Source organism: Bombus bifarius, unplaced genomic scaffold (genome assembly GCF_011952205.1).
Source record: "Bombus bifarius isolate JDL3187 unplaced genomic scaffold, Bbif_JDL3187 scf7180000009125, whole genome shotgun sequence".
Lineage (NCBI taxonomy): Eukaryota > Metazoa > Arthropoda > Insecta > Hymenoptera > Apidae > Bombus > Bombus bifarius.
In genome coordinates this window covers 2051283-2070556 of record NW_022884914.1, presented here as the reverse complement: position 1 = coordinate 2070556, position 19274 = coordinate 2051283, and the positions used below count along the sequence as shown (strand labels likewise).

The 19274-nt window shown below is 36.0% G+C and overlaps 2 protein-coding genes and 1 long non-coding RNA gene across 3 annotated transcripts in view; 2 read left to right on the top strand and 1 right to left on the bottom strand.

The window, feature by feature from the left end:
- Positions 1-19274, bottom strand: part of LOC117213788 — a 245914-nt gene that overhangs the window by 80509 nt on the left and 146131 nt on the right. The gene's annotated exons all lie outside the window — the stretch shown is intronic.
- Positions 868-5289, top strand: LOC117213796. The gene is made up of 3 exons (XR_004488723.1): positions 868-1363; positions 1632-1767; positions 4590-5289. It is a non-coding gene; the product is annotated as an uncharacterized LOC117213796 (long non-coding RNA).
- On the top strand, positions 7174-10902 carry LOC117213794. Its single transcript, XM_033459454.1, is given in 5 exon segments — positions 7174-7697; positions 9092-9103; positions 9105-9315; positions 10038-10296; positions 10587-10902. Coding segments are annotated over 4 exon segments (705 nt in total). The 5' UTR covers positions 7174-7430; the 3' UTR covers positions 10253-10296; positions 10587-10902.

The window sequence follows — 19274 nt, the reverse complement described above, 5'->3', positions numbered from 1 at the left end:
TCTTATAAATTATAGGAATCTACTGTTATTTCTAATTATTTCTTAAACCTCTACCTTTGTGCTTTAAAATGTTAATTTTATGTAATTAAACAATAAATGACTAATGGAAAACATAGACGAAGAAGATTTACATATATGTTGCAGAAAGGATATAAAAAGAAAGTACTTGCAAAAATGAGGTACCTCGAAAGAAATATGATTTAATGCAGTTACTTTTATACCGGGATATGATTTATGACGATAGCAATGGTAATGCGCAAGAATGATAATACAAGAAGTGGAAGAAAAAAGTGCACGTGCACGTTCCACATACATATGTAAAGGCAATATTATTCTCGTTTAAGATGAAATATAAGATCCAAAAGATACAACGTACATAAAGCTACACCTTTACGAAGAAATCGAGTACACTTTACACACATCATATTTGCAAAAATCCTAAGAATAAAACATCATACACTAAGGAAGAATTCGAAATTCTTCTCTTAACTCTAAAAACATCATAAGCATGAAATTCAAGTGAAATTAAAAGAAATTAATATTTAGATGAAATTTTAAATAAGAAGTTTAAGAGAAGCTGAAAGAAATTAATAACCTGGCCCGAAAATCGACCGATGAAAAATAGATTATCCCGTTTCCCCTATTTGGGAGAATAAAAATGTTTGCATAATACCACCAGCTCGCCCTCCTCTAACCACTGTCAAGCAAGATAAAATACACAACCGGCCAGCAAAATAAATCATTACGAGGGAGCTTGCGAAGCGCGATGACTTCGAACTTTACAAAGCAGCCTGGCCAGGATCCAACATTCATCTCGCTAAATTTATTTATCCGACAGGGCTATTTGTTACGCGTGGCGTGCCAATATCGGTTGCCTTGCAGGTTCATTAGTTCGAGATTCTCGACAAGTTCAGCCATCGACTTGGATGTTCGCGACGAAGAAACGACAGAATCTGATCACCAGAAAGTTCCAGTTGAAAATGTAAATAGCGCATTGTCGAGAGTTCCCCTCGCGACGAAGCTATTGTCCACGCTAGAAGGAAGTAACGTGGTAGTCGAACCTGGGGAAAAGTTTAATCGTTCTACCATGACGTGACGTCAGAGATAAGGAAAACTGAAAATGGTAGTCTCCGCAAACGTTCGCTGTTTGTTTCGTGCATACAGAATACGACAATTCAGTTGGATATGTATACATGTATAGGTATGTCGCTTTGTGTATCGTCGAATATTCAACTCTCATGATATTGCTTTTGCGTTTGACCTTTCTGTTTGAGAACGCTTTCTTCCCGTCTGTTGGCTCCGTGTTTATTGAAAAGTCATGTTATGAGAAGTATCTTAGTATGAGGCAAAAGGACAGTAAAAGGTATGTTTAAGTGTGTACGACTGTGTGTTTGAAGCTAGCCTTTGCAACATATTATTGTTTACAAATGTAAGTCTCTATGGGGGATTTGATTTAAATATGTGGAAGCGAATGAAAAATGGAAAAAAATGTGTAGAAACAGCGATTGTATTAATAGGAAAATACTTTATTGGATATCAGAGGATAATGGATAAGGAGAGCTTAAGAAATAATAAACAAATTTTGTCTGTATATTTTTTCAGTTTACTTCAATTTTTATTTTATTCGTAAGGAATTAGAAAGGATAGGAGATAAGTGGATGAAAATACGAACTTCAGGTGCAATAAAGAAGAATTTAAGACAGAAGATAAGGAAGAAGTAACAGCGGAAACTTGATCGAAACCGAGTTACAAACAACATGTATAAAGGTATAGCAAAAAGGGCATGACCATTTAAAAGCTTTCAGAAGAAAATACGAAAAGAGAAGAAGACACGTATATAAGAGGCACGTTAAAAGAGATAGAGCAATGAAAAAAAAGAAAGTCAATTTACCTATCATTGGAACTCTTACTCGAATATTTTCCATTCGCAATCAAATCAGGGACTTCTCAACTTTCACGCTTTTAAACATTTTTCAACCTACATCGTTCTTCACCCAACCTCTTCACATAACTCCAATTTCCTATCAAACAAACTCTTTGCTTGTCCCGACTTCCAGAAAATTCTCGTCAAAATTTCAAATTCTTCAACGAACCCTCCGGAAATTAACTGCCCAAGATTAAGACCCTCTCACATAATAATTTACCAAGTGATTACATCAGTTAATTGGCAAGTTCTGGGTTATAAACTTCGATTGCATAAAGCTTTAACAATTTTATAATTTTATATTGCATACAGCTGTAAAGGACTTGTGTAGAGGATGTTGAGATTTATTAGACGTTATTGCTCGTTGCTGAAACCGTCGAATATATTTAAAATAATCAAATAAATTATTATACAGACAATATTCGCTGAGACGCTCCTACAGTATATAAGTCGCAAAATAAGATCGCTGATAAATACTCAATAAATGCTCGATAGATACTCGTAGATACTGATCGATGACTGTTAGATAACTGTACTCTCTTTTCGGTTGCGTCCGTTTATTTATACTGGTCGGGGGAGAGTTAGAAAATTCAAATTTATCTTCGTTCGACGATTGCACGTAACGGCGACATTGTTTTGCCCGGTGTTTATTTATTATTACATTACGTGTTTCCTAACGATATTGATACTCCGAGGCAAAACAACATGATTCAAATTGTCCTGTAGGTCACATGCCGCTACACAGCTATCAGTTATTTTTAATAATTTGTAAAGATTGTACATTTTTGACCGGTTAGGTATAACAAAATGTAAGGAATTAAGTCTGCAAGAACGCCTAGGTCTCCTTTTAGTCAACTGCTCCATCTAACTCGTTGGTATCGAAAAGTCAGGGTATGAGGATCTAGTAGATACGTAGCGATCAAACTCTACCCCTGGATTCGCGTCCCTACGGGTATGTCCTGCGGGTTTGCGGCGCCGTGGCAAGGATAATCGCGTGCTGGGCGATAACGACGTTATCGAGCCGGCGATTCGAAAGCCGCGACACAGGGTCGACGGTAACAATTAAGCGGTCCGATCAACCGATCTTCGCGGATACTGGCTAGGGTTGCTCGGGTTCTCTAAGCGCGAGAACCGTCGCAAAACGGATCGTAACGGGTCCGCGAATATCCCGTAGACGGTGTACGGGTCAATGTCGGCTTCGTTTCGTACCTACGGACACTTAATTAATTCAGTTTGCGCCGGACTACCCGTTTGTAATGCGGGATAGGGGCGCCTAAGAACCCCGAGGCAGTAATTGATTCAAATGCTTCGAGGGTATTACGGTTGAGGAAGACGATGTGCCTGGATCTCAATATCGCCAGTTTGTCGACCGAAACCACCATCGTGTTAAGTGTGACTATCTTGTAACCTATGCGTTCTGTTTATGCGTTGGCGTGATTCAGATTCCATATGAATTATGAACGTTCCGATGATTATACCAAAGTAATCAAACATATATACGAAAAGTATGATAAGTGGTGGTATCCTTTTCTCGCAGAGAGAAGTCATTTGAAAATTTAAAATAATGTCGATTAGTCTCATTTAAATAAAATTCTCTTTCTATTTGACGCTAGGATTAAACACGTTTCCCATAAATATTTCGAAAATTTCAATGGTCTCTTAGATTTGCCATAACTTAGCTTTTTTCTTTTTATAAAACTCTGTTTATTCTTATAATACATGTAATATCATCTATTTTCTCCTAATTTGATCGTATCAAAAAATTAATCGATATGCTCTTGCATTCCTGATCAATATCAATAAGCCAGAATTCGGACCATAATAACTGGTTCGAAGGGAGGCACGAGATACCGTCGAGATAGGAAATTCGCATCAAAAGGGTCGTTACAAAGGGCTGAATCGTAACGCGCGTTCTGTAATACCGCATGATACATGAATTTAATTAAGCAATTATTCAGGACAGTCTGTCACATTAATCACCGTTTACATCTTCTTCTTCTCTCTGATTTGTCTCGTCCGTAATCTCTCCCAACGTTTCCCTTCGTCTTTCCACGATTTCATTGTACCGTAAAATTTCCACGACCACGCGAGGTATTCGTAAAAGTTCTGCACTTCAAACAACCCACCGACAACGCTCAGAGATGTTCATCCTAACAACGACTCTTTTCATCATGGAATTCCTTTATACCCCGGCCAACGGGGTGGAAATGGTTTTGCAATTGTACGTAGTAGTTTCCATGTAGCTATTTTATTTATCTCGTTAGTAGCTGTGTGATGAAAGAAATGCTGTGTTAGAAATTACCTTCTTTTTTTTTTTAATTTCAATTTAAAAGATTAAAGATAAAGAAGACTCATGGAATTTAATAAATTTAATTTTCTGCAAGTTATCTATTTCTTTATTTACTGAGAATGGAAAACTTTGTTAAAAACGAGAAGCTCATTCTGTATCTAATTTCCCAAGTACATTTTCCATCTTCTTATAACCTTATTCAATTGTGCTTCTCTAATTATTCGCAAAAGCGTAGAGATCTCTCACTTCTAAGCAATGCACGACATTCATCAAATTTCATCATTCTCACACTCACTGTTGTTTCAATTCTTACAATTGCCTTGTCTCCACAACAACGAGTTACTCTGTTGAGCGTCATCAACATCTTTGTTCTAGCTTCCGTGACGCTTTCGTGAGAAAACGTAAAGAGAGGGAAAGGAAGGAGAAGAGAAAGGAGGGGAGGGATGGAAAAGGGTGATTCCAAGGGAAAGGCCGTGCTCAGTCCGAGAGAACTAATTTCATAGTTTTAAGGGCCACTGGAATTGAGCCGGTTCGGGTCATCGCTAATTGGGTGCTGTACTGGCTAGATTGCGGTCACCTTGTTAGAAACCTCGACGACTTCGCTGTGAAAATATATCTTCCTAGCGGAGAACGAATCTTCTCTTGTTTCAGCACGTGTATCGCATTTCTGGCGTGTGTATATTTGAGAAGAGACGTTTGAGTACCACGACGTTTGATAAACCAACTCGCTATCAGGCAATGCTTGACTAGACCAAAGTTGATGTTCCAACGTGAACACATTGTTCCGATTCGATTCACGAGAAGGCACAATAGTACACTGACTACATTTATAGTTATATTCCTTTCTTTTTGTAGCTAAGATAGCTACGTAATTTGTAATAAAATGTAAATAAATGAAAACTGTAATAAAAGTATACAAAGCTACAGAAAGCGCTGATAGAAATTTAGATTCAATATTTCCAACTTGAAAATTTAAAATCCCAAAAATGTTAAGTTTGAAATTCGAAATCTAAAGTTTGATGTTATCAAAAATCATCTTAGAATCGAATTGCCTTCAAATATAAAATTAGCTAGAATTTCACAGTACACAACATTCGTATAATACGATACCCGATAACAGTAGCCAATTTCATTTAGATTCTGCCAAAGAAACGTATTATATACATGTACAAATACCGATAAACTCGCCGCGCCCATAAAGCTCTCATTTTACGAGCGCAGTCGCTCGTTCAGCAAACATTTCGGTTTCCCTTAATTTAAGACCGTTCGACGAATGAAAACAAATTGGCGAGAATAGGAAAACGTTTTCAGTTGATTGCTGGAAATATCCGGGAAGCCACGAAAGGGATTCCTGTGAGGTACAAAGAGCATGCGGCTAAGGGAATAACCAGGGGACTTCTGAAAACGGTGATCACGTTTTTTTAATTAAACCGAAAGTTAGACCCCCGTAGAGGGGAATCCCCCCGGACAATCGAGACGGCCGGTTTAATCACGACGTAATAATGACGGCAAATAAATTAAACTGGACCGTAACGCTGTCCGCTCGAACAGCCCCTCGAAGAAAGATCGCGTGCCGGAAACAAAAGACAGAACGATTCAATAAACTTCGACGACACGGGGATTCCATGAACGCTGAGATTAAGTTTACCAGTATCTGAAGATTTGACGAGCATTCCAGTGAGAATCTCAAGTAATTGTTTATTCAGAAATTTGGCAGTTTCGCGATTTAATTCTCGAAATATTGTTTTCACGACTTTAATCATTTATTTTTAAATAACTGATTTCATTTATAATTTTTAAAATCGCTGGAAAAATAGAAATTCTTGTGATCCAATCATTGAACCGTGGATTCAATGATTCAGAGATTGTACAAGACGATTAATGTTATAACCAAATATCAACAATCATTTTAACTGCCTATGCACGATATGAAAGTATTCAACATTAATAATTAAAAATAATTAATGCTTAAAAATATTTTTAACAATTACACGAGTCAAATGGTAAAAGCGTGGGAATATCGTTAAATGAATTAATCCCTTCACTATCATTGTCAGAAATACCACAATAGTATCGACTATTAATCTTAGCCACATTTATATCTGCTTATGGTCTTCTGCCGAGTTAGATAAACACTTATCGAGACCGGATTGCCGATAACCCAACGTTCATAGTGGATGGTTGGGGTTTATCGCGTACCCCTCATAAATCCGCATTATCGTTGGTAAACGGACGCAGTTATGACTTTCGTAGAAACTGTAAACAGTTACTCGAGCGGAAATAAATGTGGTTTCTGCATTTCTCTGTATACAATGAGACTGAAGATCTTGCAGAATCATCTCACAAACAGAGATTAAAGACTTAACTTAACGAGTTTGAATGCTTGAATTATGAATATCGATTTCTTGCGAAAGTTATTGCTTTTATCCAACTAATCTGTCACTGGAATTACGATAACTGACCTTCCAATTTATCTGATAAAATTCCACGCTTGAATGAAATTTAACTGTCTTGTCAAGTTGTGTTGAAGTGGAAGTCATTAATCTATAATTATAACGAGACTTTTTTACTGTACAAAACATATGTTTACTGTAAGTATGATCGAAATTTCCAATAATTATTATCATCGACAAAAATAATAATTCTTTTACAATTTATTTGTTGGACCCAAATGATCTTTCCATAATAACGTTACCAGATAAAATAGGAATTATTCAATGATAATGCACACAGCCCGCTCCAGAGTCATAAAGTTTCAAATACATAGTACTATCAGCAGAAATAAATAATAATTTGTTTCCAATTTATATTTTCGATTGAAATGTATTTTTATAAAGCATCACTAAATAAAATATTAATATATTCGATCATATTCCATATATCCCATCACATCATCATCCTATGCAAACAACAAACGTACCACGCTCAGAATCGTCCATCATCTCCATTTATACTTCCTGTACCTATACGCACACACACTCGCCATTTCAATTGCATTCGCCGATTCCCCAGCGCCCAGTTTCCAGCAGTGAATTAAATTCCATCAGTGCAAACAGCTCGATTTCGCGCCGCAATTCTCAAGAAGTCGCGCGGCCGAAACAGAGAGAAGACAAATCTGCTTTGCAGAGACACGTGTACATAAATAGGAGGGTCGGTAAACAGTTCGGTCACGGGTATTTAAGCACGAGCACGCGTTTACAGACTGCACGCCGATATATGTTTGTATGCGTTCGACGTCGACAAACCCCCCATGAGCAATACGTTGTAGATAACGAACTGAAATCCCGTCAGAATCCACGTTTACGGTTTCAATATACTCGAAACAGTTCGCGTGGAGACACAGCCGCGTGTGAATCCCTTCGAGCCGAATTGAAAATGTTCCACGCCCGTGATATACTTCCGATGATGATTTGCACGATGTGTTTGATATCCTATTGTGCGTCCTGCTCCCCGGATATTGGACAGCCGCTGGACTTGAGTCAGGTAGTGCTATGTTTGCATCGATTCGATGTTGATTTAAGTAGAAAATAATATGGTGATGAGACGTTGAAGTGAACAGTGTGATACAGAAGCCAGAGTGTTTTAGAATTGATATATCGTATAACTAACAAAGAAGGTACAATGTGGAAAAATAGGTTGGAAGTGTGGAAGAAGACGTTTTTGTGCGAAGCTTTATTTTCAGACAAATTGATGTTAAAAATTCGTTGTGTTGATTGTACTTTTTTAAAATTAGAGTCATTTTTGTTGCATTTATCTAATTTTACTAATGATAAGATAGAATTGACATCTACTTCGTTATTCATTCTTTAATATGTAATGTTAAAAGTTTAATGTTATCATCTGAAATAATAATGCAGACACCTTGTACTAACATGTAAAAGTATACGTGTTTGTCGATTTTCAATATCGATTTATTTGAAAATAAAGCTTATATCTGAAACTTGTATCTCATTGCTGTATATGAAAAAATATCACCCTCCATTTTCAACTTACTTTTCCATGTAGGTTTACCTTCGTTCATGTTCCATCACTAATTTAAGGATACCTTGTACAATGAAATTATAAAATTGATAAAGCATTAACAATTCTTTGATGCTAATTACTGCAAGACAAAAAATTCACGTTTTATTCCTTTTATTGTTACAATTGAAAATAAAAATCGCAAGCAGATTTGTAGTTTGCATAAATAAAACAATATCTAATATTGCAATCATACGAGATTTATCAAGATTTTATATTTTATTCTCATCAAGATCTGGCTATTATTTTCACAGGCTCTAGAAATCTCCATTTAACGGAAGTAAAGGAAACCTGCACCAACATATCACAAACTGCTAATTATTAAACATCTACGCGGTAAATATCAAAACCATAAACGGTTTCTGCAATATCGATCGCATTGCATGATTACACGATCCTTCGATTATTTTAAGTAACATGTTTGCGAACGTACATATAAACGAAACAGACTCGTGTTCGCATAATCGTATGCGTAAGACCCGTTCATTTGAAATTTGACAAATGATACCGAGTTACGTTTCGTATGATAACCATGAACATGACACATCTATGTCGACACCCGTAAATTCGGAAACGTTAATTCAACGGATCGTGAGCTTGCACTCACTGCAGCCGATATTTGTCAATATTGGATCATTACGCATAATCGTACGCATTAATTTTCAGACCTGTATGCATATTGCATACGCATGAATCTAATTCGAATTAACGCGCACTGTCGCGTAGCAAATGGATCCAAAATAAAATAAAACGTTTCTATAAAAAAAATAGAAACACAGCCAAACGATAATTGTTGATAAACGAATTGTCAAGAAATTATAGGCTGAGAGAGAAAAAATGTGGAATTTCTATGCTAGTTTGCAGGAGAAATGGTATTTCGCTGCTGGCACGCCGGTAAATGTAAGCCTAAGTAGATGCGGACGATTCCTGGTCAGACAGACGTCGCCCAACACGTTTACAGTGAAATTCACTGCGCTCAGTTACAAGAACGATATTCCTACCGTTTTTAACATCGATGGAAATGTCAATGGGAATGATATCGTTGCAACCTGGCAGCTTCAGGGATCGAAAAAGAGATGAGGTAAATATTTTATTTAGTACTAGAATTACTCAGTATAAAATTTGTACGAATAGAATGGAAATGAAAAAATATTTGATGAAAGAAAAAAATGAAATCCTTCCAATCCCCAAAATACACCATTATGATTTTATAAAATTTCAATGAAAAATTATAAAATATTCGTAAAATTTCTATAACTTTTCATGCTAATTAGTCGTGACAATTCTAATGTTAAGCATTATCCGATGAAAGATAAAATAATCGATCTTGAATTCTCCAACTTTTTATAATTCTAATGATAAGCTTCCTCTTTGATGAAAAGCAAATAAATTGATTCTAAATTCTCCGACTTTAAAATGTTAAAGAACCCTGAAGTTTAAAATAACCGTACCTTGATCTTTCGCGAGCTTACTCAGTGTTCTATACTCGAGCAAACGAGTGGGATAAACTTTAAAGAAAATATTTTCCATAAAGACAGCCTAGACCTCTGCGAACCTTGACACGTGAATCGATAAAACTAATATTTTCAATGGCGTGTTATCGGAATGTCGTCACTAAACGAGTTGGTAGGTGTTCGATCTGTTAATAGCTTCATAACCCATAACACTAACCTGTTTGATCCTTTATATTCTTTTTTTTTTCGTTTTTGTCTCGGAGAATAAAGCAAATAACTTTCTGTTTATGGTTCGATAATCAGGCTGGCGTTAAATTTGTTAAAAATTTTCAAAATTTTCTATTCCCAGGGCCTTTTCGTCACGTAATAGCCTTCGTATCGTACGATACGGTTCTTGGGATGCTGGTCTGTTACGAGTCGACGCATCACCAGGGATACAAGTTTGTCATGATTTGGTCCCGGGAGAGAAGCCTGCCTTTGCCGATCTTGAAGGAGCTCAGGTCCAAAATGGGAGCATACATTAATCAAGGCAGAATTCGGATGGTAGATCACGGAGACTGTTAAACAAACCGTAAATTTGCACGCAACACTGCGTCTCAACATACTTAGTGCGTTGATAATTTAATTTTCTTACTAATCGACTGATATTTCGTGGAAGAGATTGAACTTTTTTCGCGTTGATAGCATTAAGAAGTCAATTGTAATGACATCCAAGGTCAACCAAAATTAACAAAAGACATTCTATCGTGCGTAAACCAATAGCGCAAATAATAGAATAATTCTGTATAATTCTTATGTACGAGATACTTGTTTATAAGAATCAAATCATATAGAATAGCAACTAATACAAATAAGAATAATAATTTTAGATTTGTAATTGTGCGATATAAATTTACAGACAGCACTCCCGGAGAATGAATGATTCAAGAAGGGTGACGCAGAATTTACTCGTTGAGCTCATGAAATATTCGGGTAACAACCAACTGAGCCAAGAGCATCAACACCTGCGGTCGAAATGGTATCTTGAAATACTTGGCTATACCATTGCGGCTGGAGTTTCAGCCATGACGCGAATCACCAATAAAACTGTCATAAACGATGTATTCCGTGGGGAAATAAGATACTGCGTTGAATATTTCGTAATCGAATAACGATATAGCGCATGTCATATAAATTCTAGAATATAAACAGATTAAATAAAAAAAAATTTTTAATTAGAGGAAAATAATATTCCGAATTTTTTATTATTAACAAATTCATGTAGAATTTTAGAGGTGATGTTTAAACAGAGGTTTAGAGGTGATGTTTAAACAGAGGTTTAAATAGAGGTGTAATCTATGACTTTCTTATTCGAACAGTAACATCATTAGTGTTCAATAACAATATATAAATCGACGGTAAATAATCTTCTGTTGGAAGAAATTATTATTTAAATTATTCATATTAACCTCATTTATGTTTACATTTTCTCATATTTCTTATACATTCTGTAACGAATCACTCGTTTCCCCTGCTGCTTTAAACAAATATTTTAAGGGTGTTCCTTCAATTTACAAACATTCCATAAAAAGAAAAAACCTATTAATCGTCAAAAATTCACTCTAAAATAGTTAACAAAGTTTGTCGAACCCGTAAACGGAAGGAATAGACAAATAACATCGTGCAATTTACACGAACGATAGATCTACGTATTTGCACGGTAACTTTGAAATATACCGCCTTGTTACGTGCATTTTGGTCAGTCCGTTAATTGAACATGATTAGAACTATCGCTGGAACTACCGTTCGCTGTAGCTACGAAAATGGGCACGGAAACACGGTGTAAAATATCGAGTGCTTGGAATGCGCTAGTAAACTCGAAGATCGAGTATTTCGCTATGTTTAATGCTACAGCCTGCGAACAGCTCGAATTGTTCAACTATTTTCCAACTTTCCCTCTCTACCTCAGTCCCTGTTCACTTCTATTCCGCTTCTCTCTGTCCTTCTTTGATGCCATTTCAAAGCGACCTGCAGATTTTCAGCACAAAACCCGGCTATAAATCCCGCGTATCACAATGACCGTGTCTGTAATAAATATTGCAGGCCAAACACCTAATGGGGAACGCCATTTCGGCGCGGACTTCGATGATATTGTTTATGGAGACTACGTACGGGAACGCGATATAATGGAAATTCCGGCGTCCGGCCGAGTATTTATGGGACACCGTCATGTGCTACCCATTGCCGTATAACGAGTCCCTACTGCTTTCTCATGGTATATAGGCCACGTGACCATCCCACAGGGACAACTACTGCACGCTCTTCTCTCTTCCCTTTCTGCTTTCTGTTTCTTCCTCTCTTGCTTTATACCGTTTTTTCCTGCCTTTTGATGTCACCCTTGGTTTCGTAAAATGATTATGAATGAGTGTGGCTTCGTCTGTTTGATGCGTGTTTCTGATAAACTAGCTTTGCATTTGCGTATTAGTATTTAGATTTAGATATTCTAAACACGTTCTGTATATTATAGACATGTGTAGCGTAATCAAGGGTTTTTAAAGTAAAGTCGAGTATAATATTCGAGGTAGATCCTATTTGATGAGTTATTGCTAGTTTCATTACTGTAGCTAAGCTGTGAACGTTTGTGCAAATAAGTACAGAATTGTTTCATTCTTTAGATATTACATTGAATATTTTTCATATTCTTGCGGAATATACGTATTCTGCGTACCCTTTCATATTTAAATTTCTCAAAAATATACAAATATCTTCTCCAGAGAATAGCAATATCTATGTATAAGGTTTCTTTTAAATTCAGGCAATATTTTGCTATTGCGACTTCCAAGAATTATTTGACGACTGATTCCTTTGGAGATTTATTTGGAGATTCGTGTAATTGTAAAACCAATTCAGAAAACCACACGGTATCGGAATATGAACAAACATATTCAGAAACAAAGTTCAACCAGTTTCAACTTTAATGGTCACCATATTAAACTCAACACGTTTCCTTAGACAAAACAACAGTTTCTTGCCCCGTTCGCAATTAAGTCGATTCTGAAGCTTGTATGTAAATTATTCGATGTGACGTCATTGAATCATGTACTATACTATTAATGGTATGTTACCCCATATGGTGTAGATAACCGCATTTATATACGCTATAGAGATATATGTATATATAGGCCACGTGACCGCACCACAGGGACACCCATTAAACCGACCCCACGGATCATGATGTCCCATGAACATCACTTGAGGGATTCCAGATTGTCTCGTTCACAAAAGAGACACAGGTGACGGCGATCAGGGTTTTTAAGGGGCGTTACAGTCCTTTAACTGTTTGGATATATTGTTAAATTATTCACCATTTCGATTAATTTTATCAATTAATTTTACACGAATCTCCAAATTAATCTCCAAAGGAATCAGTCGTCAAGTAATTCTTGGAAGTCGTAATAGCAAAATATTGCCTGAATTTAAAAGAAATCTTATACATGGATATTACTATTTGCTGGAAAAAATAGAAGATTGTATTGTTTTTGAGAAAAAGCATCGTTTAAATAAATTAGCAGACGTATCGTTTTTAATTTAAAACAACATCATTATTTTCGGAGAAAAATGCTTTTATAAAAACACAAAAGAAAGAAAATTATTCTTTTATAATTCTCCTAATTTTAATTACAAAACTTGATAACACGGAGTGTGTTATAATTTTATTGAAGCTTCACACGTTCACTTCCATATTTAACAGTGAAATAAACGACAAAGGATGACTAAACGTGTCGAGGTCAGGTCGAAACACGCCAAAAACATTTTCCACTTGGTCGCAATGTTATTCCCAAGAGTCATAAACAGCGCAAAAGCTTTTTCGCGCACTTAAAAGAACTTCATTCACTTTGCTACCACTGTACAACATGACCGAGTACCTCGATTTAATAATAATATTTATCACTTCAGTTATTACTACAGAGAATACAAATTTAGCTTTTGTAATCTGTTCTTTGTTTTCTTCAATTAACTAGTTAGCGTTTATTAGTTTTCATGAGAACTTATTAATTCGTATTAGTCCTGGCCTTAAAAATCATTGATAAAACTATGGCGATTCTAAGTAGATCTGGTATCGTCAAAAATAACCAAGATAATATAAACATTTCTCATTTTGAAGCGTTCGGAAATCTGACAATCTTTTGCTTGAAATATTTTTTGAAGAGAAAAAGAGAGAATAAAATTTGTCCATTTGGTTCAGACTTCGTTTGAGAAAAAATCAAACGTAAAAATTCTTCGAGCACAATGCGCTTGTTAACTAACTTCCAAGTGAACTGTGACAATCAACGGGTTATCGACTGCAATATCAAACTTGATATTTTCCAAACCGAAGCGTGAAATAAAGAAACGTCTAGAATACTTTTTAATTGATTCTACTACTCTCTGAGATATCTTTCTGAGCCATAGAACATTACAGAAAATTAATAAACGTATCTCAACGATACAAGTTAAATATCCACATTACAAATTTCCACCGATGTCATGTAAAATTGCTTTCACAAGATACACGATACGTACGGAACGATACAAAGGCATTTAATTATAAATCGTTTCTCGAATGTCAAAGGTAACCTACCTGAACGTGCCACAAATACTTGCGCTCCGTACACGAGATAAATTGGACTTCCTGTGAGGATATTGGGATATCGGATAATTAAATTTTACACGTTGTAACATAAAGCATGCCCGTGTCGTTTTCCTACGGATGCATCGAGTATTACGTAAAAGATATCGGCGTTCTTTTCAATGTAATTTTAATTACAGTTACATTACATTATCGTTCTTTCATCGACGACGTTCGACGTCTATCCTGAATCGAAAACCCGTAGATTAAACGAATGAAAAGAATGTCTGGGCAGAGAAGGAGGTTACATTAATTTGCAAGAGAGCACCGAATTTTCTCGAGCATTCTTTCTTTCAAAGACAGCCACCCTCTTTAGCGTACGCCGATAATCTTGTCAAAGAAAGGAGACTCTCGAATACAACAGATTTATATCGTATACATGCTTCGTCTTATATGTGATACATAAGGTTATATGTACCATTTACCAGCCCTTCGAAGGGCTCCATGAGTCGGCGATGCTCGAATCTTGGAAGGCTTTCGCGGATTAGCGACCAATTGCCGTTTTCTCCTCTTATTTCCGAGAAAGGTCCAGATTAATTCTCCCCAAGCTTGCTTTGGAATTGGCGTAGATGATATTAAGTTATTTTTACTTTTCGTGTCTGGTTAAATAAAGATAGTGCGACGTACTGAAATCTTCTTTTATAGTGATAGTAATATAGTTGAGAAATTAGTATGATATTCACTAGAGATTAGTGGTTATGGCATTCAGTAGTCAGAAATATTAGTAGAATATTCAGTTGTTGATGCTGAAGTGTTGTTTCGAATTCGAGCAAGAAACCGCAATTTCCAATATTTAATTTGCTATTTTGTTTCCTTCTTGTTGCAATTAAAATATACATGTCTCGTATAGAAGCCAACACTAGTTACATTTTCGATTTATTTCTGCGTACAGAATGCTGGATCGTATCACCTATTTTGTAACACTCTGCATATGTATATGAACATGCTCCTCTAAATCTTAGAGTCACAGACATCACAGAATGTCAGTAAATTCATTTTAACACATTGCGGAAGACACAAATTCACGCCTTACATACTTCGTGCGGTATCTTATAAAAATGTTAACTACTGTTAAGTAAAGCAGTAAAAAAAAAGCAATGGATGCTATAAACAAAACGTTATGAATTTGATTTTACATCGCATACTTAAAAACCGATATCAATATATTAGATATAATATTGATCGCTCGGAAAGTTCGTTCCGATTTTTAAGGAATTTAATAAAATAATAAATTTCGCTTAGTACCCCTGCTTCGGGGAAATTGTCTTCAAGCATATCACGCTAAAAAACGTTACTAAAAGTATTTACTTTAAATGTGTTTATTGATTTTTAACAACACATTACACTCGTTAAATGCTGCTCGGAAAGTTCCTTCCGATTTTTAACTCTCTGGTCGACATAAAAAATCATATTGAAAAGTTCTTCGCCGAAAAACCTGAGAGATTCTGCAACGATGGAATATTCAAATTGCGTGAAAGACGGTGAAGGATTGTAGAACAAAATGGCACCTATATAATTCGATAAATGTATATCGAATCGAAATGTAAATCGGATCGAACTTTCCGAGCGATCTTTTGAATCTTTTCAATCACTTAAAAAATACACGGGAATTCAGGCATATGTTTGTCGGAGCATACCATCCGCAATGTATTAACCGTATTTTCACATTAAAGATTTTCCTAATATGTGCTAACCAATTTCATCAAATTTAATTGAATTCTAAATCATACGCTCTCGTACTAAAATTAAAATATTGTTGGAAAATGGAGTCAGTCAATTTGTATTCTAAGCGAATATATTATTAATGGCATTAACCATAATACCTTAAATTAAATATTAAATAAAAACTAACAAACTCGTGCACTTGGATAATATCTTCTATAGGTCCAATTACTGTGTTCGCTCAATAAGATTCTACACGATGTTCAAGAACGATAGGGCCAATTTAGCTGGATTTTTTCGCTAAGTCTCTAAGCTTGTATGCCGAACATCATTAACGTCGTGATTTTAGGATTCTATTTTCACGATCGAAGGGTGATATAGAAGCGTGTACAGCGAAGATAAGGGTGTGCCCACCAATGACGAAATATCGTTTACTGCAGTTCTCTCCATCCCGTCCCTTGCCCGACTTCCCATGGGATTACAGTCCCCTAAGCTACATTTACATATACAGCCAGAGTGCTACTCCAACTACCAGTCGGTAAAAGGAAAGAATTCAATAAAAGACGGGCGCCGGCCAGTTGTTTCAAGCTTCTAAGCTCAACTGTCTAAGATCATGGAACTTGGACCAAGATCGTAGGAGAAACTTGAAAAGTGTCTCTGAATCGTAAGTTTCAATGAATAATAGACATTTACTTAATTATTCAGTTATTTATACGTTAGTGCTTATTAGATTAATACCATTAAATTAATTATTATTTGATTAGTAAAGTTGTAAAAATACGAAAATAATGATTTGAAAAATATATTTTTTACAGAAAATTTGTTGGAAATTTGGGAACTTTATCTGTACGCGTGTACAGATTAAATTTTAATCACTAGTTACGTTAGACATAATACAATTTAAGTTCACAGTACCGTATTCGATGGCTTGGCCGGGTCTCTCTCCTACCACACTGTGAAAAGGTTAAGCGTGTTTTTATATTTTTGTTATACTTCCTCGTCTAATTACTGTAAACTTAAATTAAGTCATATAGAATTCAATGTAAAGTTCAGTCACTCTCTGTTAATCTACAAACATTCATTTCTAATCCTATACAATCACAAAAATTATTATGTAAAGAAGATTATGAATGTCTGTCATAACTGCCATGTTAGTAGAAACAGGAGCGACTAACAGGAAGAAACGTTCGTCGCGTTAGATCGAAGGCCGTTCATTTCACTAGCGACAGTTTTCTGATTAAAATTTCGTTCCCCTTCTCATTTTTCTCAAATAATGTACGGTTATCGACTGGTGGCCAGGCAGACGAACGAAGCGACACCAAAAGAAAACAATAAAAATCCATCGAGCGGGGCTCACAGATGATACGTCGATACCTCGAAACCGTATTAGGTTCTGTCAGAGACCAATTTTAGTTCGTCAGGATGGCCGGTTGATTTTAATTTGACTGTCAAAGCTTCACAGCTCGAACATCTTCCCTTCCGCTTGACAAACGAGAAAATGGAACAACTGTCTTATTGTAAGTGGGACGAAGAAATTGTAAAACTTGTTCGTTATGAAGCACACGAAATTTCAACGTGTGTAAACTTTAGTCGTGAATGTAGCACACGAAAACAATGGAAGAGTAACATTTATGTCACTTGACCTTATTCTTTTATCACAGCTGTGATTAGAATTTTACAAAACGATGTGGAAGGAAATGGTGCATTAAAAGCAATCACGAAATATAATCGATATATAAATGAATTACCAGTAAAGTTATACGATTAGATGAGAAGTAGTATTTTGCAAATTTGTATTTTTATGAATATATACATAAGGCGTTGTTTTATATTCTAAATACTATAAAGAGTATTATACCTGTGGGTGTTGTATATTTTTCTTTTTTTCGTGTGTGTGTGTGTGTATAAAATTGTACCAAAAATCATTGAAATATCGTAAATAACGTAAATGAAACGAAAATTCAATCCTGAGGCTACCTATAGTATCAAAACATCGTATACACAGGCAAGCTTAAAAGCATCGAATCTTCGTTCAAGTTAAAAGCCATCGAAGGAATAATTTAAGCGAGTGAGGGATTATTCTTGGAAGGCACATCGTTGCTCTCCCAAATCTGTAGGATCATAACAAATGGCTGGAAGCACCCTAATGGAAATAAAGAAGAAGAAGGTGTCGGTGTCGGTGCCCAAGCAACGATTCGTGGTGAAAAAAAGAGGAGAAAACAAGCAGGTACAAAAAGAAAGATCGAGAAACAGTGAATACAAGATAAAGGAGGAAAACGAAATAACAAATGAGAAAATAGGAAAAATAAAACTGAACCCGAAGAGGGAAAAAGGCGGAATAAGTAAACGAGGGATAGTGCGAAGAAAAATAGCGTTAAGGGGGTGCCAATGCGTATACTACAGTACTGCTACCGAAAACTTGCCCTAAATAAATATCCCTTACTTTTTTCCCTGATACATCTTATCTGTGACAAATGGCAGGTTTAGAGTGCACGTTAGAAGTTAATGAGAAACAATTTTGGTTCGCGTGTCGACGAATTACCGATTGCATTATATCGAAGATCATATGAGGAAAATATAGTGAGTTATATTTTTCATGTTTCACAGATGAATAGTTCTAAAATTGAATATGTCGTCAATCAATTTTATATTATCAATTTTTCTCCTTTTCGTTTAAACTCCTATAATCCTATAATCCAAAACTCCTATAATCATGAAAGTGAAAGAAATCGTGTAACTCAATTCCACAGAAGATTCGAATAAATCAGTTAAATTAGACGAAAACGCCATATAATTACATAGAATCACGTACAACAGTTCTGTAAACTGTATAGGAACACAATTAACAATCTGGTCACATCAAAATCGACCTTCGATTCTCCACGTATCTACGGTACATCCACTTTCGCTTAGATACGTTTTGTCACATTCAACAACCTGCCTACCAATCGTACGCCTACACCAGATAATCTTGACGTCTCGCGAACGCTTTCTAAACTACAACATATATACTGCAGCGACATATTTATGCACAATCCAGTGAAACAACTCCGAGCCACCGTATCACTCGAATAATCCACCAGCAGCTTATCAACGTTAGCCTCCGCGTGTTTTAAAGCACCGAACGTTACCTGCCACCATCGTGTGTCTGTAGAAACGCAGACGTGAGTAAAGCGTTCGCTTAAGCTTAACTTATCAGTCGCGGCACGCAAGCATTCGTGACCGTGCCTCATGCAAATTCGTCCGTGTACAGCGACGCCCATCGGCAAAGAAAAA